Raw genomic sequence first — 24,459 nt, 5'->3', positions numbered from 1 at the left:
TCATCAAAAAGTATAGAAAGGAGCTACCTAAAATAAATCTTCAAAGATACTGTAAATGCACATAAAGTCACTGTAAACCCACAGCTGAAATATGAAGCCAGTGGTTATGTGGGCGCTGGGCTGCATGGCATCTCTGCCACTGACTCATTGGACAGTCAGGTCTTTCTCCTTTCACTGCTTTAATTCTTTCATCTATAAAGAGTCCATTTTAGTAGTTACCTGTCCATGAAACCAGTTAAGAGCCTTGAACAAAAAAATACCTTAGCAAAATATATGATTACTTCCTATCTAAAAGCATACTGATTAGAATATTACCAAGCATGTAGAGTTTAAGATAGCAATAAACATTGTTTAATATATAATCCTGTAGAATAGATGAATACAGCATATACATACCATGGATGCCATAAGAATCAGTAATAAGTTGAATTTTACTGCAATGTCTTCTTCTTCAGGGCATAAAACTAATTAATGCTGTGCTACTCCTCCAATATCTCTGCATATTTCTCTAAATCATTCTTCTACAAAAAATAATTAATAAACTACCATTTTCTCTCTTCTGCACAGGTGTAATAGCCTCCCAGCTGATCCTCACACATTTGCTCTCATTCATTCTATACAAAGCAGACAGGTTATCTTTTTAAAACACAAATATGACCACTGTATGGCACTCCCCTGAGTAAAATCTTTCTGTGGTTTTCCATGACTCTCATGCTGCAGATCAAAATACTTAGCAGAGTTGAAAAATCCCGGGACAACCCAGCACCTGTGTGCATTGCCAGCTCATCTCATCCTACTTTCTCCCTTGCTCTCTATGCTCCAGTCACCTAGATTAAGTATTCAATAAATATTTGTCCAATGAGTGGATGAATGAATAAAAAAACAAACAAAACATTAAGGTTTTTTTTTTAATAGGAACAGTATTTTGGTGAACCAAACACAATAAATGGTTGAATTTCAGGCACCAACAAATGCCAAACAGGGAAGAATCCTGGTGTTCAAGGACTTTCCCACAGTCATCCATACACTCACCCTGCCACAATATGAACCACTCTGGGTTAAAGGTAAGAGTTACCCAAACAAGATTTCAACAAATAATCCCAATATTTGTATGGAAACACAAAAGACCCAGAATAGCCAAAGCAATCTTGAGAAAGAAGAACAAAGCAGGAGGTATCCCATTCCTTGACTTCAAACTACACTACAAAGCTATAGAAATCAAAGCAGCATGGTTCTGGCACAAAAGCAGACACATAGATCAATGGAACAAGATAGAGAGCCCAGAAATAAACCCATGCACTTATGGTCAATTAATCTACCACAAAGGAGGCAAGAATATGCCATAGGGAAAAAGTCTCTTCAAAAAGCCGTGTTGAGAAAACTGGACAACTACTTGTAAAACAATGGAACTAGAACACTTTCTCACACCATATACAAAAATAAACTCAAAATGGATGACAGACTTAAATGTAAGACCTGAAAACTCCTAGAAGAAAACATAGGCAGTACTCTGACACTGGTCTAAGCAATATTTTTTTTTTAATCTGTCTCCTCAGGCAAGGGCAACAAAAGCAAAAATAAACAAATGGTACTACATTAAACTAAAAAGCTTTTGCACTGTGAAGGAAACCATCACAAAACAAACAGTCAACTTACTGAATGGGAGAAGATATTTGCAAATGATATGTACGATATAAGGGGTTAATATCCAAAATATATAAAGAACGCATACAACTCAACATCAAAAAACAAACAATCCAGTTAAATGGACAGAGGACCTGAATAGACATTTCTCCCAAGAAGACATACAGATGATCAACAGACAAATGAAAAGATGTTCAACATCACTAATCAACAGGGAAATACAAATCAAAACCACAATGAGGTATCACCTCACACCTTTCATATGGCTATTATCAAAAAGACAAGAAATAACAAGTGTTGGAGAGGATGTAGAGAAAAGGGCACCCTCATGCTCTGTTTGTGAGAATGTAAATTGGTGCAGCCACTATGGAAAGCAGTGTGGAATTTCCTCAAAAAATTAAAAATAGAACCACCATATGATCTAGCAATTCCACTCCTGGGTGGAATCCAAAGAAAATGAAAACACTAATTTGAAAAGATATATGCACCACATGTTCATTCATTGCAGAATTATTTATAATAGGCAAGATATGTAAGCAACTTAAATGCCCATCACAGATGAATGGATAAAGAAGATGTACCATATATATGCAATGGAATATTACTCAGCCATAAAAAAAGAAATATTGCTCTTTGCCACAACATGGATGGACCCAGAGGGTATTATGCTAAGTGAAAGAAGTCAGACGGAGAAAGACAAACACTGTATATTTTCACTTATATGTGGAATATTGAAAACCAAACAAATATAACAAAACAGAAACAAACTCATAGATACAGAGAACAAACTGGTGGTTGCCAGAGGGGAGGGGAATCAAAGGATGGGCAAAGTATGTGAAGGAGAATAAGAGGCACAAACTACAGATTATCCATCTTCAGCCAAGAGAATAAAATTCTTGGAAAATCTTTCAAGTGGCATCTATAATGCTCTTTCCATGTTAAATACTATGGTTTGTCACAATTAAAGTTATTTAAAAAAAAAATAAGTCATGGGGATGTAATGTAAAGCACAGGGAACATAGTCAATAATATTGTAGTAACTTTGTGTGGTGCATAATCTATAAAAATATCAAATCACTATGTTGTACACCTGAAACTAACATAATATTATAAGTCAGCCACACCTCAATTTAACAAAATAAGATTTCAGCAAATTGCATGAGATGATGTCTCAGCAAACCAACACCACAGTTATTCAAAATGTCTCCTTAAATGGCAAAAGAAAGTCACACCCAATAGGCACGAAAGCTAAATTGTGGGTTAATTCAAGGATTATCAGTGACAACAGCCTTTGTACAAGGGATTTATTTGATTACCTATTATGTTCTTCGGATTAAGATGATAATAAGGAGAAAAAAAGAAGAGTGAAATCATTTCAGTCTTGCACTAGCACTCCCCACCCACCAGTGAGGATCTGCCTTTCTTCTGCAGGCTTAAATGAACAAAATCACCCCAACAGGCTTGGTGACATGCCAAAGGTAGCACAAAAGGACTGAAGGACTTTCTAAAGTCAGGTTTGAACCAGATTGTCCTGGCACTCCTTTCAAAGAAGTTATCTGGCTAGCATATCGTTTACCTTCTCTGATAGGTTTGGTGTCAGCTGGAAAAGGAAGTTAGAAAAGGGGTAGAGATTGGCCTCCTTTTTTGAAGGTGATGGTGATAAATGAGATTCAACTCCCAGCATCATGGGAGAAGCCCACCCATTCTTCCCAAGCTTCACACTAAGATATTGAATTACAAATATGTCACTCCAATGATGATGACTTCATCGATCAAAGGTGAAAAAATCCTGACAAACAGGAAAATGAGGCTTTCTCTGTCAGTGATAATGCTAAACTGTCTCCCTGAGAACTAGAAACTCTGAGTTCAAGGTACAAGTGGGTAAAGATGGGTAGCTGCTCCTAAGCACCCCAGAACAGACCCTCACAGAACAGTTTTTGTCATTTGGCAGAGGACCGAATTTGCAAAACAAAACAAAACAAAAAACAAACCCCCCCATCCACAGACTGAAAGATCCTTGAAAGCAGGGACTGTGTCTTATTAGTCTCAGAATCAGAGCACTTCTAAAGTAAACTCTCAATAAAATAATTAATTAAGTGAATTAAATTAGAAGGCTTTAACCCTAAGTATAAGTATTTGTGGTTACGGGCTGTAACCAATAATGGAATCTTTGCAAGTAGTAGAAAAAAAGTAATAGAAACATTTAAACATAGCCAGCTCCATAATTCAAAAAGACACATGCACTCCAATGTTCATTGTAGCACTATCTACAATAGCCAGGACATGGAAACAACATAAATGTCCATCAGCAGAGGAATGGATAAAGAAGATGTGGTACATATATACAATGGAATGTTACTCAGCCATGTAAAGGAACGAAATTGGGTCATCCATAGAGACGTGATGGACCTAGAGACTGTCATACAGAGTGAAGTAAGTCAGAAAGAGAAAAACAGATACGGTATATTAACGCATATATGTGGAATCTGAAAAAATTGGTATAGACGTCTTATTTACAAAGCAGAAATAGAGACACAGACGTAGAGAACAAACATATGGATACCAAGGGGGAAGGGGGAGTGGGGTGAATTGGGAGATTGGGATTGACATATATACACTACCGATACTATGTATACAATAGATAACTATTGAGAACCTACTGTGTAGCACAGGGAACTCTACTCAGTGCTCTGTGGTGATATAAGTGGGAAGGAAGTCCAAAAAAGAGGAGATATATGTATATGTACAGCTGATTCACTTTGCTGTACAGTAGAAACTAACACGACGTTGTAAAGCAACTATACTCCAATAAAATTTTTTTAAAAATAAACATAGCTAGCCTCTTGTAAATAATAAAATATAGAGAATAAGGAGCTCTATAACAATATAATGGAATACTGACGCCAGCCCTCACTCCACTGTTAACGAGCCATGGGCCCTTGCCAGAAGTACTTCCCTTCTTTCGTTTCCTGTCTGTAAAATGATGGGCATGAGGCAGATGATAAATATGGTTCATTTCAAAGTCCAATAGTATGTTCCTATAAAGCATAAAAATCCTAAATGTCTTATTGCTACTAGAGACCAACAGAAAGAAGGAACCTTTAAAGTTTTATATCATTGGATCCTAACTTTTTCTATGTATATACTCCTTTGAAAAGTTAATGGAAGTTATAATCTCCCCTCAGAAGAGTAAACATATGACCATGCAGAGAGAATTCTGCATATTGTTTAAGAGATTTTACTAACTTCCTGAAGTCTATCCACTGAATTCCAAGTTAAAAATCTCAGCTTAAATTGAAGCATTGTCTTGTTTTCAGTTGGGAAATCTTCCCAATGGATACAGAAGCTACAAGAGCTTAAGCATCCATGGTCAAGTAAGGTCGATATGACATTTTGTTACAAGTGATAGGAAGTACACAATACTCCCTATGAAGTATTCTTGCCAAAAATGCCAAACCTGAATCTAATAAAGCCATTAGATCTAACTACTACCTCACAAGAAAAACAGGGGCCAGAGGAAACATGTAAAAAAATACCACAGGGATGCAGTCAGAAAAATCCAGATTTTGGGAAATTCTACAGGATATGTCTTCCCTTCCAACCATTCTTTCTGACTCTATTACCTGGGACCCTTGCTCCTTTCTGACCACGAGGGTCCCTTAAGTATTCACTCTGTTGCAGAGCTTATATTTTTTAACTACACCTGCCACCTGTCATCTTTCTTTTTCTTCTCATTTCTATCTGTCTATTGTACAAAATCCACTGCTTTATATTCTTCCCAAGACCAAGGTTAAGAAACATTGATGGAGGGCCTGCCACAGCCCTCTATAAACTGGAGGTATTGAGAAATTAAAGATGAGTCATCCATAGCCTGGGCCTTTAACCTTCTGTACAATTAAGTGCTGGGATAATGAGGCAGGTGCTTGATGTACAGCATGTGCAGCAAACATGTCTTTCACTTTTTATGTGATCCAAATTGCTCAGAAATATACTAATACCGATTAGGACCCGGATAAATACTTACTGACTTAGATTTCTGTCAATACGGATCTTATTTAATTGAAATCTGCTTTCTCTTTCTTTACTCTGATATCGTCTCGTCTTCAAATTTCCTTTCTCTCTCTTTTTTTTAAATTATTAATTAATTAATTAATTTATGACTGTGTTGGGTCTTCGTTTCTGTGCGAGGGCTTTCTCTAGTTGCGGCAAGCGGGGACCACTCTTCATCGCGGTGCGCGGGCCTCTCACTATCATGGCCTCTCTTGTTGCGGAGCACAGGCTCCAGACGCGCAGGCTCAGTAGTTGTGGTTCACGGGCCTAGTTGCTCCGCGGCATGTGGGATCTTCCCAGACCAGGGCTCGAACCCGTGTCTCCTGCATTAGCAGGCAGATTCTCAACCACTGCACCACCAGGGAAGCCCCCTAACTCTTCTCTTAAGGCCCCCGATATTATTCATTTGTGGTCACTTACAAGGCTCTGTTCACCTCAGCTTCCTTATCTAATAATTCTCTCCTGCTTTTAAAAATCAAATTAAGAAGGGTATATTTAAAATAGATAACCAACAAGGACCTACTATATAGCACAGGGAACTCTGTTCAGTACTCTGTAATAACCTAAACGGGAAAAGAATTTGAAAAAGAACAGATACATGTATATGTATAACTGAATCACTTTGCTGTACGCCTGAAACTAACACATTGTTAATCAGCTATATTCCAATATAAAATAAAAATTTAAAAAAAGGGTTTCCAACATAGTTGTCTCATTACCTACCATTTGAGAAAATTTCCTTCTATGATCTTAAAACTCTTTTTGCCTGTATGTGTTTTTTATTATTTTTCCTGGTTTGTCAGTCAATATAGACATATATTTGGAAGCAACTTTAAGTTGGCTTGCCTTCCCCTCCTAGTCTGAAATACCACATTGAATACTTCTTAATTTAAACCTTCTAGCTGTCAGCACCTTTTTCCAGGAAAAATCAAAATACAAGAAAATTTTATTTTTATTTGGCCACAGTTTGATAAATTTAGGCACTTACAGAATGTCTGCCCTGGCGTCACTGCAGAAGCTGTGTTTTATTTCTATAAATGTCTAATCTTTCTATGCAGCCCTCTAAATCATAGGATAATGACATAACAGTTTTGCCTGAAGATCTACTACTCATCTGTTCTGAAATGTCATGCATAGTAAAAATCTATTTGGGGATTGTTTTGACCACTCTTCTCTCACTACAAAGAAGAGGGTGACTATGGAATGCTTCATTGACGAACAGCTGTCTTTGAAAGGCACAAACACACTGTGCTTCCAATTAATGGCAGCTAACTGCTGACAGGGCTGTCTTCTGATCCCTGATACACCCACGTGCAACCCCATTCATCCACTTACCACCTACCTCTCCTGCAAAATACCCATTCCCTTTTAATGACGACATCTCAGGTTATCAGAAAGATGAACCTAATGTGAAAATTACAAATCTTTTACCTGGAAAGTCATGCAAAGAAGAATAATTTAAATGCTGAACAATTTGAACTCCATAGAAATACCATCCCCCCAAAATTCATGAAACCCTATCACAGGTGAAATGCTTAGTGACCAAAAGGATGGACATCTATTGAGAGTGCAACTGAGCCTTTATCCCTTGAGTTCTTTAAAAATCGTTTAAAAATGAGCTCAGCAATTTGCAGTCAACCTACCTAAAAGCAGGGAACTACACCAAATGACTGGTTGTTGGCTCTCTTCCCAGTTCTGTGATTCCACAAGGACCCATTGGCACTTAGGTGTCATTTTACTCTCCTTAAAAATTGTAAAATTAAAAAAATAGGATGAAAGTTTTTAAATCCTATAGAAAATCTGTAACTAAAGTGAATTCATTTTAGTTTCTTATTTGTCAACTAAAGTTCTTAAATTAACCTAATTCTTCTAAAATAGAATAAACTGTATGAGGTCATTTTTCTAAAATTATTCTAGCTGTTCATATGTCTACCAATATATACAGATGGAGAGTATCTGAAATAATGTTCACCAAATTTTACCAATGGCTGTCTGTGTGGTGAAATTAGAAAGTTTTCAAAAATCTTTCTTCTTATACTTTCATATATTACTTGAATATTTTAATAACAAGTGTGTGTCATTTTTACAAACAAACAAAACCCCACTATTTCTTCTAAAGTCCATTGGAACCCCAGGCACTGGGAGTTACAAGGACAATCATTGTATTATGCTCCTAGAAGAGATGACTTCTCCCAAGTCCTCTCAAAACGCACCACCAGTTTTTTCCTTTCCCTGGTCCTGCTCCAATGCTAGAAATATTTCACTCAAGGTTAACTCTTATAAACCAAACTCCCACACACTGATGTAAAATGGCTCATGGGCAAAATTTAAGGAGCTGAGAAGTCACTGCCACTCAGACACACCTGAAATCAGCAGGGAACGATCAATTTCATCGCAGATGCTTGTGAGGGAGTTTAGGGAAACGGAGCGCAGCCTGGCCCTTTCATGTCCTACAGATGGACGTGAAGCTGGGTCCGTGTGAACACAAACCTGAGCCGACCTTAACCTTGAGTCAAACAAACGATCGGGAACCATCTGCGTCCATCAGAACATGGCCACCACACGTCGAAACAAGTCTCTGTGTTTCCCTCATTTGCTCTATGTTCTTCATGTCTCCCTTCTGTCTTTCACATTGAGAGATATAAGTGGCTGTAGAACACTTGAAAACGTCACTCCCTCAAGTCTTGACTGAATTTTTGCATCTTTCACACAGTGAGATGAGGAAAGTCCAGAGGACTTTTGCAAGGTTTTGTTGCTAGGGCGGACAAGCAGAGCCGGTGTGCTTTAGTTGATTTTATCTGTAATTAGGAATGATTTTGCCTTTGTGGCTGGCTGGTTCCCCCTTGGAGAGGCTTTTTCCTACTCTCTGGTTTTACAACTCACACTCCTAAAAGAGGCAGGAGGTGATGGCATCAGAGGCCTGAGTTAAAATCCTGACTCTAAAAAAGTTCGTTATTGAGTTAATACACACGTTTATTAAATGCCTATGAGAAGCCAGACTTTGGTGCTTTAAAGATAGAAGACATTATCCTTGTTTTCAAGAAGCCTGCAGTCCCCAAGGAGTGTAACAAATGCAGTATAATGTAGTGAGTGAAAGAATGGGGGTGGACTTAGCTCCCAGAGGTGGCTGGACCTCGCTGGGGACTCCCAGCTTCCACTGTGGGGCTCCCAAGCTTCTGCTCTGGGGTGGGGATACCGTCTGCCCCCTGGAGCATCTTGGGATCTAGAAAAGGCAGTTTCCTCAAAGAAGGGGCACCCAACTCATGCAAGAAGATTCAGAAAACGATTGTTGAAATCAGTAACCCTTGAACTACGTCTGGAAGGCAGGGGAGCAGGCCTAGGCCGCACAAGCAATGGCTTTCCAAGCAGTGGAAATGGCACAGACCAAGTCCGTAACGACTGCAAATTCCCCTGTTGACTTACATTACACATGCAAATCAGCTCCCCATCATTCACCTCCATGAGCCCCTGATCTGTAAAATGGAAAAAATAACTCTTGCCGGGCTACATCAAGAGTTGTTGTGTGGATTAAATAAAGAATATCAAAGGGCTATGTAAACTGGGAAGTCCCATTAACACCATTATGAAAGAGAAGTGTGGTACAGGACTCCATCAAGATTCGACTCAACGATTACAATGTTATGTGGCAGAAAGAGCCCTGCCCTGGCTTTGCCACTAACCCACGATCTGTCCTCCATGCCCTCCCCGCCCCACAGGGCTCAGTTTTCCTCATCTGTAAAATTAGTGGCTTGGACCAAGGAACACCAAAGTCCCTTCAAGATGCTGCCATTTTATTCCTAAGTCCCCATTAAATCTAGTTGCCAGTAAGCAGCACATGGCTCCCTGCCCCCCAGACTATTTCTTTACTCATTCCTAACCTTTCCCTTGGCAGCCAAAGCATAAGATTCATCAAGCACGTTAGACAACCCATGGCACATTTCCTGTTTTCCTCTGTTCCCTCTGCAGGTCACAGACACACAGAACCCAGCCTTTCCAGGACTCAGCCAGGACAGGGCTGCCGGCCGCTTAACGAAGGCTGCATGCCTCCCAGGGGCTGAGGAAAGTCCTGGGCACAGGCTGGGGTTGTTTGCTGGGACGAAAGGCACCCTGGAAGTGGAAGGCTCAGTCATTCATTAATTAATTTCAATTGCGGGTTTGTTCTCAAGCATGATTCCTTTGAAATTTCTTTTCATCCAACACTGACTGCGACAGAGGCATCGGATATCCAGAACGGTCTCCAGTTCCTCCGCTCGAGTATTTTTATTCCAGGACCTGAGATTCTGTTCTGATCTCTCTCTTCCCTTGTGAGTCCCTTCCACCCTCGCTTCAGAGCTGGGGTGTGTTTATTTGGGGGTTGGGGTGGGGAGGGTGTGTGTCTGTGTGTTTAATGTCTACTTTTTGGAAGGAAATCTATGCTACCCCAAATAAGCTTTCTGTGGACTTTAATCAGACTTTTTCAGATAAATGGACAATGGAAAAAACCCACGGAAAGATTAGAAAGACCCCTGAGACGAATACCCACCTAAGGTCGTGGGCCACACCTGCGGGTTACAGCTGGAAGGGAGAAGCAAGCTGGTATATCGATGCGGCTGTAAACAACAATACCGTGTGTGAAGGCCCAGGGGTGCTTCGGGATTGACCAAGAGGAAACACGTGTTGCACAATTATAGGATCTTGTTGGTACAGTTGTCAGAGAAGGGAACTCCCACAGCAAAGGGCATAAAACCACCTGGGGCAGTCTGCGGCAGCTCGGTTTTGCGGTGCCAGGGAGTGGACCAGAGCCCAGCCCTGCCCCAGACACAGATGGGACCATGAACTCCAGCCACAGCTTCAGCCAGACCCCCTCAGGCTCCCTCTATGGCACAGGAAGCAGCTGGGGCCAGCCAGGGAGGTTTCCCCGGGCTCCCAGCGTCCACGGTGGCGCAGGGGGCGTCTGCATCTCACTTTCCTTCTCCTCGCCCAGATGTCCACCCCCTGGGGGGTCTTGGGGGTCTGGAAGAGGCAGCTCCCTCCTAGGCGGAAATGGGAAGGCGATGATGCAGAACCTCAATGACCGCCTGGCCTCCTACCTGGACAAGGTGCGCGCCCTGGAGGAGGCCAACGTGAAGCTCGAAAGTTGCATCCTGAAGTGGCATCAGCAGAGAGATCCGGGCAGTGAGCAAGATTACTCCCAATATGAGGAAAAGGTCAGCTGCCTGCAGGAGCAGGTAAGATCCTGGGTGACCCTGGAACTCGAGAGGGGGCTGCATTTCCAGGGGACCAGGGGAGGAGAAATCAGTAGAAAAGATAATTGCAGGAAAATGGCAAAAGAGCTTCAAGTTATCCTGAACAAAGGTATTCAAGGATATTGTCTTATCATACCTTAAATTTGGACTTGGGAAAGTCTGTTTTGTATATTTAATCTTCTGTACATGAACTATATAGAGAAATGGAAAGCAACCAGGTGCTATCCAGTATCACTTAAGATCCGACGATGTAATCGTAACGATCAGGGCTGGTCCTCATTCCGCACGCTCAGGGCACAAGGCACAAGAGAGCATTTACTTTCTCATTACATCGGTTCTGCTCCACCTCAAAGTCCTGGCGACCATGTGATCGTCCATCAAAGAAAGGCTGAGCCATACTATTTTGGAGATCAACCTAAAAGCTGTCACTCCACTAGCAGATACATCTTTGTGATATCCCTGGATATTTCCTCTTGGGGACTGCCAGAAGTTCTGAATTCTAGCCACTCACAGTTCTGAAAATGGCATATTGCTAGGAAAAAAAAATAATAAAATGAGCATGATTTTTAGAATCTCAGAGTTAGGATGGATTATGAAGACGTCTTCAAAAAATAAATAACTTTTCAACCAAACATTTAAAAAGCTAACCTTCTACCTTCTGGGATGTCTCATAATATCGGCTAGAAGTAGAGGGAATCCAGTCATCTCCTAGGTTATATTTTAAAGCTATATAAATTCCCTCTTATGTAAAGTGATCCCAGAAAATTTCCTGTAAGATCATGATTTAACCTATCCTAGAAAGAGACCCCTTCCTGGGCCTTTCATGACTCATGAAATGTTCTGCATAGATACAGCACTCTTCTGCCCCCACTTTAGGGATGTTAAGTGTTACTCCAAAAGTCTATAAGAAAGTGATTTCAGGAATTCCCTGGCAGTCCAGTGGTTAGGACTTGGCCCTTTCACTACCCAGGGCCCGGGTTCAATCCCTGGTTGGGGAACTAAGATCCTGCAAGCTGCACAGCTTGGCCAAAAATAAAACAAAGAAAATGATTTCAAAAATTAATCTATTCCTTTTGAAACACAGAGTTGGACATAGTCATGCAAATATTAGGATATAGAATGGCTCTCAATAGTACTATATTTGGCTTGTTGGTTTACAGTCAAAAGTTCTATTTTCCTCTCCCTGGTAGGAGATTACACACCCTGGAGCAATGATGCTGCACTAATACACCAACTAGATTCCTTTAAAAGGATGAACTCAGGGCCTTGGGGAGAATCCCGCTCATTAATTACAACATACAATGCAAAACCTATGCCTCATATATTATTTCTCAAGCCATCCTTATTCATTAATTACTGTGAAGGATGTCTCAGAAATAGTGATTGTATCACAATATTGTATCAGGTAACCCAACAAGTAGGAAATAGTTTCAGTTTTTAAATGTGTTCTATATCAAGTCGTGTACTATGAGAATGCTACCTGGGGGAATCAGACTCTTGATGTGGGTTTTGCCACGGATAAATTATCTTTTTAAAAATATTTATTTATTTATTTATTCATTCATTCATTTTGGCTGCACCCGGTCTTAGTTGCAGCACGAGGGATCTTCATTCCGGCATGCGGACTCTTAGTTGCGGCCTGCATGGGGGATCTAGTTCCCCAACCGAGGATAGAACCCGGGCCCCCTGCATTGGGAGCATGAAGTCTTACCCACTGGACCACCAGGGAAGTCCCACACACTGTTTTGCACCTTCATTATTATTTTTTAATAAACTTTTCATGTGGAGTAATTTTAGATTTACATGGTACAGAAACTTTCCATAAATCTCTCACCCAGCTCCCCACATCATTAAAATCTTCCATCACCATGGCACATTTGTCACAACTGAGGAAGCAACATTGGTACATTTCTGTGAACTAAATTCACCTTTGTCTCAAACTTAATATATCTTGGAGATTTTCCTGTATCAGTACGTAGGAACTGATGTTCTTTTTTTATTTTGAAATATAGTTGATTTACAATGTTGTGTTATTTCTGCTGTACAGCAAAGTAAAGCAGTTAAACATATATATACATTCTTCTCCATTATGGTTCATCACAGAATATTGGATACAGTTCCCTGTGCTATACAGTAGGACCTTGTTATTTATCTCTTCTATACGGAAGTGATGTTCTTAATGATTACTCCATGGTCTTCCAGTTAGAAGTCTATTATACATAAGGTACTTAATTGGTCCCTTGTTACTGGAAAACTACGGTGTTTCCAACACAGGTGGTGTTTTTTATTTTCTGATTCTATGGTGTGTACAGTGCATAGTGTCTCTGGATGTCAAGCAAAACCTCAGTGCATAACTGAGGCTAACTGCAGGGGTCGTCAGGCCATTTTGGATGGAGCTACTTTTCATCTCCCATGAGCTTAGATCATGCAAAGACTATAGAGCCTGGAGGGAAAAGCATTGGTAAGAAATCCCTAAGCAGCACTGTAGAGGGAAGACAAGGAAATACCTACAGAATCCCTTTTTAGAGCAAAAGAAGTAGTCATAATACCATTTGGAATCCACCAAGGGGAGCAAGAAGTTGGGCAGGGGCAGCCAGCTTGGCTATCTCCCACCAAGAACAGCAAAATGTGGAGGGTGCATCTCAACGTATAAAACCTAAGATTTATCCAATGCAGACATTGGCTCTAGTCATAAAACGTTTAAAAAAGAAAATTAAATATTTTACATTTTTCTGAACTAATTTAGTTTCAACTGATTTTTCAGAGAGTCTACAGTGTGCTGAGAAATGATAAGTATTTTACAACAGTATTTTATTTAATCTCTTTGAATCTAATTCTCATAACTCTTTGGTGAAGCGGCTAATGTTATTATTGCCATTTTATGGATGAAGAAACTGAGAATGGGCCAAGCTCACCCAGCGGGTGGGTGCTGGAGAATGACCCCAGGCCCTGCTCTGGGAGTTCCATACCCAGTGTACTGAACACCTCTAAATCCTGCTGTTGTGTATTCATGACACCAAATTCCTAGTAATCAGTGGAGCTTTGAACAGGACCAGATTTTTAAAAGGCGTCTTTGTGTTGAGGTATAACTTTGTCTTAAGAAAATCCTTTCTAAATAAAGGAATTGTCTGTATAAATACAATGGGAATGTCACAGGATTCTCTGGCTCCAAGTAAGTTACAGAAGTTTGGAGCTAGGACCTCTAAGATCACCTGCTTCTAGTACAAACTCCTTATTTAACAGATGATGAAATGGAAGTTCAGGGAGTTGGGTGACTGGCCCAAGTTCACGCGGACGGTCAGTAAGTGGAAGTAAAAGGAAAATCTCCTGGTTCCTGATTCAGCACGATACTTGGTACAAAAGCAGTATTATACTTTTGCTATTGAGATATCTTCCATCCAATTTTCCCCAAGACAGTGACATACATCAAATGTGCATTTCATATATTATTTCTCTGATATGTGTATTTCTCTGATTACAACTACCTAGAAGTATTTACAAATCATATATTTATATAAAGAATTGATCAGGTAGACACTTCCAACAATAATCTTCTTTTTAAAGTAAAAAAAATAGAAACATCTAGTGAAAGTCTTTACCTGGAGGCAGCTTAACACAGTTAAAGTTTATTAAGCTACTTCATTTGATGATAAAGAATTATTTCCATTAATATTTTTTAATTTTACTTTTTTTAGTTTATTTTTAATTGAAGTATAGTTGATTTAAAATATTTCAGGTGTACAGCACAGTGATTCAGTCATACACGTATATATAATCTTTTTCAGATTCTTTTCTGTTATAGGTTATTATAAGAAATTGAATACAGTCCCCTGTGCTATACAGTAGATCCTTGTTGTTTATTTATTTAATATATAGTAGTGTGTGTCTGTTAATCCCAACTTCCCAATTTATCCCTCCTCCTGTTCAGTTAATATTTTGATAGCTACAATTGGGGCATTCTCATCATGGAATAATTTAAATACATACACACACCTACAAGTTATGTGTACGGCTATGGTCATTTAGGGCAAAAAATAATTATGGTATGTGATGACTATTATGAAATACATTTAAAATTAGTTTAAATGTACTATAAAATACATTTAAAGTTAGTCTGACAAACTAATATCAGGGATACTTTGTATCAGTGACACTTTGCTCAGATCATGTTTCACTGATCAGAAACATGAATGCTATCACAAGGGAGAATTACATTCATCTAAAATAATTATTGCACTTTAGGAGAGCCAATTAATATTCACAATAGGAAGTCAGAACCTAAACTTCTTTTAACACCTTCAGACGTGGATGAGCTTAAGCAAAACAGCAACGAGTGCATCGTACTAGAAAGTTAAAAAGCATTTTCCACCATTACTCTCCTTCCCCCGCCTATATCATTCCTGGCGCAGTTGCATCGATCCTGTCAAAAGTCAGAGTAAAAAAAAGACAGTGAATGTGACTGCAGACCATATCCTTACTATAAAATCATTCGTGTGCTTTGCTCAGTAAATATTTATTGATTTGACTACTCATTATTCCACTGCTAGAAAAAGAGGTCATCTCTGCTGACAAGTCAGATTCCCGGGAACTGGGCATAAACGCAGCTCTCCTGTGTGCTTGTATACAACTGAAATGACTCTTGGTGTGTGTTTTACAGATAGTAGATGGCAAGATGACCAACGCTCAGATAACCCTTCTCATTGACAATGCCAGGATAGCAGTGGATGACTTCAGCCATAAGTAAGTTCCTTCTTCACAGTGCTGCGGGGCAGGAGGGTTGTTTGGTGTTTTTTTGTTTTGTTTATGGAATTGCTCTTGTTTTTGTTTCTGTTTTGCAGAAGGAAAACTTATCTCACCATTACCCACATGTAACATCTTAGTAAATTATAATGAAAAGGCATAATGAGAACAAATACCTGACCAGACCCTAGTTTAAAAAAAAACCTGGATATAAAATACACTTTTGGGTATGGGGAAATTTGAATACAAACCCTTAGGCAATATTTAAAAGTTATTATTGACTTTTTTAGGTGTGATAATGTTATTATGCTTATTTAGAAAACTGTCTTTTTGTTAAAAGATACATTCTGAAGTATTTAGGGGTGAAATGTCATAATGTCTATAATTTACTTTAAAATACAAAATAGAATATGGATGAAGCAAATATGGCAAAATGTTAATAGTTGCTAAATCCAAGTGATGGGCATATGGCTGTTTATTATTCCATTTTCTTTAGTAAAACAAAAAATAACGTTGAGTCACCATCCTAGAAAAACCTTCATGAAACAGACATACGAATGATGCACAGCATGTATTCATTTGCTCTTATTTAATGTAAAAAGTAAGATAGTCACCTCTAAACTAAGGTGAATCCTTCCAACAGCAAGTGTACTCTTCTCTTCCTTCTAACCAAAGGTATGAAAATGAACACTCTGTCAAGAAAAACTTGGAAATTGAAGTTGAGAGTCTCCGAAATAACTTGGATGATCTGACCATTGTCACAACAGACTTGGAACAGGAGGTCGAGGGGATGAGGGAAGAGCTCATCCTCATGAAGAAGCGTCATGAGCAGGTAGGATTCCCAGGACGTCCAGGTAACTAGCATAGCTCTTAATCTGCACATTTCAGGCGACTCAATAGCTTCTCAATAGAAGAAACCACCATCAGAATGCCAGCCCTACTGTCTTCAACCTAAATAATCATAAGGAACCATCTCAATGTCTAATTTTTCCAAGTTCAGGGTTATCTACCCAGATGTCAAATACAACAGCCAAAATACAATTGCAATTAACGATGACATAGGTCAACAGTTTTGTTAATATACAATGTTTATCTAGACCTGTTTGTAAATATGATACCAGAAAAATAAATGTGTGGGATCTAACTTCTTTCATTAACCCAACGTGCAGCAAATTGGGGACAATAGAATAAAGAGAATCTGCCACTGATCCAGGTAAATATAACTAGTGGCAAAAACTGAGTCCTAATTTCCAGAAACATTTAACTCACTTTTAAAAAGTTACCATCCATCTAAAGTCCCTGAGACTCTGATGAAAGGATAGAAGAACAATCCCCATTTTAGGCAAACAAAATTGCTTATGAACATCAAAGAGCCTCAGCTTCTGCACAGCTGGTTAGACAGTGATTGTTAATGAAACCTTTCCTGTGGTTTCTTGGTTTTATGATACCCTATGGGCATCAGCCCTACAGAGTCATAATTCACTGACAAGATTTTGAAAGTCTCTACACCTTTTGGCTTTGGGTTACAGAACTGCTTCCCCAAACTTTGGCCTATAACCTGAAATGTTCAACTGTTTCATTGTGTCATCACTTCACGTATGAACATTTGCCGAAGAGTACTTTACACGCTATGTAGGCATAACGCTTTGCAAAACGTTTTCAACCAGGGATTAAGTCAGTAATCACAGAGGCCATTTGATTACCCTGTCTGGTGCTATTCTTTACTTTATAAAATTATAAGAGAAAAAACGTATTGTTTTGTCATCAACAAATGAGAAACCAAATCAAATCAGTGAAAGAGTGGCAACCACATAAGCTGAGTTTTTTTTTAATTTAATGTGTATTTTATTTTATTTTATTTTTGGCCGTGCCATGCAGCATGTGGGATCTTAGTTCCCCAACCAGGGATCGAACCCGCGACCCCTGGAGTGGAAGCACAGAGTCTCAACCACTGGACCGCCCGGGAAGTTCCAGCTGAGTTTTTTAAAGATCTGTGAACTGCTGCCCATTAACACACTTCCAGCCTTCTGATGTCACAGCTGATTCATTTTCTCTCTCTGTTATTAAACAGGAAATGGAAGAACATCATGTGCCAAATGACTTCAAGGTCAATGTGAAGGTGGATACAGCCCCAGGAGAAGATCTGATTAAGGTCCTGGAGGACAAGAGGCAGGAATATGAGTTTATAATAAAGAAGCATCAAGACTGGTATAAACAGCAGGTAAAAGAAAGATGCCCAAACTCCCCAAAGGTTCCATTTCCAAGTGGTCCCAATGCCAATGCCTCTGCTCTTTGCTTGGTCCCACAGTTAGCAGCCATGACCCAGGAGGTGGCCCGTCCAACAGCTGTGCAGAGCAGCCAAAGTGATATCCGTGAGCTGAAGCTCACTTTCCAGGCCCTAGAGATTGACCTGCAGGCACAGTGCAACACGGTGAGTTTGAGCCGGGAAGATCCTGGGTCAGGTACCTCCTTCTCCACAAAGCCTTCCTTGACCTCTCCCCCAGGCCCATCTCCCCAACTCCCTTGGGGCATCTCTCCATCCAAATTCCCACTTTCCATCCAAATTGTCCATGATGAGGATAATAAGAGCTATCATTGATTGAGGTGTCCGGGTTGTGCCATATTCATTACATTGAATATCATCAATCTTCACATTAACCTTTCCAGGTAGGTCTTGGTGTCCCCCTTTTAGAGATGAGGGGACCAAAGCCCCAAACAGTTAAGTGAATTGGCCAAGGTCACACAGCTAGTAAGTGGCCAATGGTGAAGCCATATGGTGGTTTGTGGCAGGGGGGTTGGGCAGATTTACAGCCCCATAAACTCTATCAGTACCCTCCCCACTTACAACCATGCTGCCCCCCAAATTCCAATAAAGAGAAATTCTGGTGCCAACATGAATAGGAGGCAAATCCAGGCCTGGCTGACTCCAAAGTACTGCTTTATTCATTATGTGTGTGTCTTATCACCCAGTAAACTGTAAGTTCTTGTGTATAAGTCATTTCTTTAATCATCATGGTTTTCAGTAAAACGCTTTTATGCACATCATAAGCACTCAAAATTCATTAAATAAATCCTATCATTGGATTCCCTTTTTAGCCTATCTGAATCTTCTAATCATTCATCAATATCATTCCCGAGTGCTACTCTGCCCTCAGTCTTGAGGAGAAATAATTAGTTCATTTTGTTGCAGGTGCACGTGGTATATTACTGTTATGTTTTAGGAATCGGTGACGATGAACAGACATTTAAAATGTACACTGTCAAGGTGATAATAATGAACAGAAGCATAATTACAGTGTTTTATAGCTTTCAAAATATTTTAACATTAGATATTTCACCACAACCCTGTGAGATCAGCAAGACATTTAAATCCATTTTCACGCATCCTACTATCTGACACTATTCTAAGTACTGAAGATTCGATAATAAGGAAGTTTGTATTCTACTGTGGATGATAGACAAAAAATGCACAAATCATCAAAATATGTAATATGTTAGACGGAGGAAAGTGCTACAAAGAAACGAAACGTGAGAGGTAGGTTAGGCATGCCAGGTGAAGAACAGTCATTTTAAACAAGATGGTTGAGAGAGGCTTTACTGTTAAGGTGGCAGTTGAGCAAAACCCTAAAAGTGATAAGGAGGTGCATTATGCGGCTATGGGGAGGCGGTTCCAGGTGGAGGGAACAGCCGGGAAGCCAGTGTGGCTGCAGTGAGTGAACAAAGAGAAGAAGAAGGGAGAGGAGAGAAGGGGAGGCCCTGGGGTAACAGTGTAGCCTTGACCCTTGGAGGAAGGTCAGGAGGAATTTGAAACAGAGGGTATAGACAACTCTTTGAGGAACTTTGCCATAAACAAAGGAGAGCAGAGAAATTGGCTGATCACTGAAGGTAGATATGGGCTCAAGAAAGAACAAATTTTAAGGTGGGAGAAATTATTCTATCTGAAATCTGGTGGGAATAATCTAGGAGAGAGGAAAACATTCACATTGCAAGAAGGTGGGCACTTGCTGAAATAACCGGGGCATGGACAGCTCATGCATTGTAACAGGAGGGGAATGAGTATCAGACACAGATTCACGTCTGTGGGTGGAAGTGATGGCGGGAACCGGTGGGAGTCCTCTCCTGATGGCTTTCATCTCTCCGGCGACAGAGGAAGCAAGGCCATGGGCTAAACGAAAGGATAGGGGGGAGGAAGGTTTGAGGACAGAGGAGAAGGAATGAAATAGCCCTTTGGGAGAACAGGAGAGTGACGAGACCAGGGCCATACGGCTTAATGTCCAGGCAGCATGAAGGGCCCCCTGAAAGTTAGCAGCCTTGATAAAGTGAGAGTATCTAGCACAGTTATGAGTTTCTCTTTAAGATCAAAGTTATGTGCTCCAGAAAAGCAGGTGGTAAATCCAAACAGAACAGGGACTTGAACTCAGTTCTCTGTATCCTTCATTTTGCAGCTTTCAGAATTTCCTCAAAAATAACCATATGTTACCATTGTCATAATCAAAAAGCATTGCTTGGGACTAGGGTTGCCAGATTCACCAAATTAAAATGTAAGACACCCAGTGAAATTTGAATTTCAGATCAACAACAAAATGGTTTTTCTAGTATAAGTAAGTCCCGTGCAATGTTGGGGCAATATTTGGGAATACTTATACTAAAAAATTACTCGTTGCTTGTCTGAAATTCAAATTGAGTCAGGTGCCCCCTATTTTTTCTGGCATCCCTACTCTAGACCCTTCTCTGAAGATACAAAGAGACAGCAGTCCAGCTGCCATTTCCCTCTAGGAGTTTTCAGAATGGCCAGAGACAAAATGTAAGCATAAGGAGGTAAGGAAGAGATCAGGGCAAGGTGGCATATACCCACTCCCAAACAAGCTACGTAAATAACAAGCACTACAGAAATGCGGTGAAGTTGCCGAGAGCTCCCTGACACAAAGGCTTTATGCCCAGAAAGTGGGATTCAGACAGTCCTGACTCCTCGCTGCCTGGCTCCAAACCTATGTCAGCCTTCTCCTCATCACGCAGCCCCAGCTCCACCAAAGACACCCAGCACAGTGGTTGGTGTATTCTAACTACTCAGCAAGCACAGGTTATTGAATCAGGCCATCGGTCAATTGATGAAAAAAATATATCATTCCTCTTTCAGAAATCTGCTTTAGAAAACACGTTATCAGAGACCCAGTCTCGGTACTCCTGCCAGCTCCAGGACATACAAAGAATCATCTCCCACTACGAGGAGGAATTGATGCAGCTACGCCATGATCTGGAGTGTCTGAGCAACGAATACAAGGTCCTCCTGGGCATCAAAACCCACCTAGAGAAGGAAATCGCCACCTACCGCCAGCTTCTGGATGGAGAGAATGGAGGGTAAGGCAAAGGCTGGCAGGGAGGAGAACGGAAAGGGTATCCGCCCTTGTGTGCATTCACATACTTTATGGTCCTGTTAGCCATCCTCACTCTAGAGAAAGAAAGGTTTATGCTGAATTTCTTCTGAAGATATTTAGATCAGGTTGTATTCCATTAAGTAGCAAGTGTGAATTCCTCAGCTATTATTCCCAGGACACTAAGATATGAGGTCAACAGTTTCAACTAATATATTAAAATCTCTAGAAAGAACCAACTAAGAAGGTTTGGCTATAGTGTTTCCCAGTGGGAATGCACACAATTTTGGCTCCAAAAAAAAAAGAAAGGTGGGGGGAATGTTTTATTCTAACAGCAGGAAAAGATTCATAAGAGATTGAGATGTCTAGATTTTCAATCTGATATCTCTGACTTTTGGTATAGCTGTCCACAAAAAGGGCACATACGTTCTATGATCCAAGAGAAAGGGTTAGAAGTTTTTTTGACACATAAATAAAATGTTATTGGAACAAGCTTTGAACAATCTGAAAAGCCCAGGGATTCCAAGCTTCAGACCCAGACCCTGGAAAGGATCTTAGTGAAGGCAAAGCCTGCAGCTGGCTGAAAGGATGGAGGTGATTCACCAGACTTCTCCTGACCCCAGGGTCAGCGGGAGGCAGTACTCCCTGCCTTCTGCGTCCAGGAAGGTTCTCCCATGAACTCACAACCTTGAGACTACAGAACTCAGACAGTTATCCTCATGAAATAGCTATGAATTTACAAGCAGGCAAAGGAAGTTAGTTCATCTTGAGAAGTTTTTATGATTGTTGCTAATACTAAAACGAGCCTTTATCACTTTTATAGGACAATGGAAGAATCTAAGTCGAGTGTGAAAGGTAAAAAAAAAATTCTTTCATTGTTTGAATCTACTTTTTTAAAATAAATCAGCACATTTATCCATTCTGCAGTACTCATAACCCCTCGTGTACTCCTGAATGTTCTGTGTTCAATTTTTATTTTCTTCCCAAATTGCCAGGAATATTCAATTAACCAATTAGATAAGACAGAACAAAGTGAGCTCTCAATATTGTCCTAAAGAATATATATAAAAGCTCTTTGCAAGCAGTAAAGTAGATGAAAATGATCATTAATATTATTATATCTCTATTAAGTTATGGGATCTGTTGACCAAACCCCTAGAAAATTAAGAGGAAATGATTTCACGTAATTCCCCAAACTATATTCTGTGGAACACTAGTGTCCCATGAGATTTTAATTGTGTATTATAAAAGATGTGTTCCATGGCCCGATATGGCTGGGTATACTGTGTACTATTATCCTCTTTGTGAAAAATCAGGCTGTATTTCAGTATTAAAGATGGAACAAATACTGCTGCAGGGAAGAAAAGGAAAAAGAAAGAGAAAGAAACCACAGCAAAAATTTTACTTTGTTTAACCCAGTGTTCCCAAATACCTTTGATCTGGGAACCCTATTTTTCTCAGATTACCTTTAACGTCTCACAGAAAAGTTCTAAGAAACCACAGTTTGGGACAGGTGGCACTTTCTGATTAGTTTATGATAAAAATGTTCTAAGGCATTAGAGGTTCAGGGACTCAGAGTCCAAGTAACCATCACAGAACAGCTGGTCTCATTGCCATCCCTCTGCAAGATCCCAACAGATGGTCCTTCAGCCTCTCTTTGGCCATGTCCAGGGATGGGGAGCCCATTACTGGAGGGGGTGGTCCAATCTACTATTGGAGAGGTTTGACTTTAACAAAGTTCTCCCTGGATCTCTATTAATGGTTTCAAGTCTTCCCTTTGGTCTAGAATCGGTTTATTGATGTATCAACAAAGCACTTATTCAAATATATCATATCTTTGAAAACTGAGACCATGATAAACATTCCTGGCTTCTCACCCATCCTTCATGAGGCATGCTTTCTAGATCTTAAAGTGAGGTCCCCAGAATGGCATTTAGTGCTCTATAAGCTCATAGGATCTGTGGTGCAAGTGCTCAAAGCCCATATAAGCAGAAAGGCCCCCTCCAGCACTTGTGGTCAGAGACTAGATTCTGTATCAGGAACACCTAGGATGAAGGTCTTGACTGCTAGAAGGTGACACTGCTCAGACACTGTCATTTCCTGGAGGGTAGGAGGAAAAATCTTCCTGGTAAGATCCCTTTTCACTCCAGCAGAGCCCACCATATGGCTTAGTGATCATTTTGGAAGGCACAGAGAGCCTTTGGGTACTGAGAACAGGGAACTGAAAAGAAGTACAGTTCAGATGGTGAGGAGAGCATGGCAGTGACCTCTTTGTTCCTCTTTTTTTTTTTCATCTGCAGCTCCAAAGATCAAGGTCATCATACAGGAGAGCATCAATGGAAGAATAATTCTTTCTCAAGTGAATGAGATCTAAAAGTATGCTGAGGCCAATAAAAGTTTCTGCCTGTTGTAAAAACTATTTTCCCCCAATGGAAAGTCCTTGCCCAGACACAAATGGGTGAATTCTAAGAGGTATCCTTGGAGTTATCAAACTTAGAATCTTTTTTTTCCTCTGTAACAATCTCACCAGATGTTCCAAAATGATCTTAATATACGGCTGCACTTTTTCAATCAGAGTATGAGTTCATGAGCTTAAAGCTCTCCTTTCCTAATACAATCGTCAGATTCCCATTATTGTGCATCTGTTTTGTAGCCAATAAAACTCCATATCAGCTGAATCATGTCTTTTATTTTATAGCATAAGGCAAGACAAGACCTCAAGGTCTCATCTTGATGGATTCTCAGAGCATTCATGAGAAAGGGACACCCAGAAAGGCCTCACTGAGAATGCGAGATGACCAAAAACTATTCTATCTCACAGATAGATAGATAGATAGATAGATAGATAGATAGATAGATAGATAGATAGATAGATAAATAAATAAATAAATAACCTTGAGGGCCTAAAAGAGAGTTAAAGCTAGAAAAGGAAATTCAGGAAAAAAAGATCCTCCTTACAGATAGATACTAAGACCCTAAGAGGGGGAGCAACTCATCCAAGATCTGAATTGCAAACATTAGGATCCATCGTATTATGTTGAGGTATAGTAGGGACTAAAACACAGAGACTATGCACCACTGTCCTCTGAAGAAGATGCCTTTTTCTCAGATTGTAGCCATGTAAGCCGTTGTTCCAAGGCTGGTACAGAGGAGTAATGCTGGAGGAAAGGAAGACAGAAATCCACATATTCACTAAGACATCATCAGAATGTTGTACATGAAATGATAGGATATTAACAAGTTAATGGCCCATAGGCACAGGCGAGTCAAACTCTCCCACTTTACAAATAAACTGAGGCCCAGAGCAATAAAGGTATTGACCCAAACAGTCACTGGGTTATCACATCTGGGTCTAGATATGGGACTCTTGACTCCATTTCCAGTTGTTAACCTAAAAGTGGTGTCATTTAGTTCCATGGTCATCTAAC

The 24,459-nt window shown here is 40.1% G+C and overlaps 1 protein-coding gene and 1 long non-coding RNA gene across 3 annotated transcripts in view; one reads left to right on the top strand and one right to left on the bottom strand.

The window, feature by feature from the left end:
* Positions 1-24,459, bottom strand: part of LOC137754895 (uncharacterized) — a 238,912-nt gene that overhangs the window by 59,971 nt on the left and 154,482 nt on the right. The window lies entirely within an intron of this gene.
* Positions 10,506-23,405, top strand: KRT23 (keratin 23). The gene is made up of 8 exons (XM_068530828.1): positions 10,506-10,901; positions 15,577-15,659; positions 16,335-16,491; positions 17,731-17,880; positions 17,968-18,090; positions 20,797-21,017; positions 21,855-21,886; positions 23,323-23,405. Exons 1-8 carry the CDS (start codon positions 10,506-10,508, stop codon positions 23,403-23,405), a joined length of 1,245 nt encoding a protein of 414 aa, XP_068386929.1.

Source organism: Eschrichtius robustus, chromosome 20 (genome assembly GCF_028021215.1).
Source record: "Eschrichtius robustus isolate mEscRob2 chromosome 20, mEscRob2.pri, whole genome shotgun sequence".
In the NCBI taxonomy this organism is placed as follows: domain Eukaryota; kingdom Metazoa; phylum Chordata; class Mammalia; order Artiodactyla; family Eschrichtiidae; genus Eschrichtius; species Eschrichtius robustus.
Note: the sequence above shows the minus strand (reverse complement) of the source record. Positions and strands in the feature narration are given on the sequence as shown.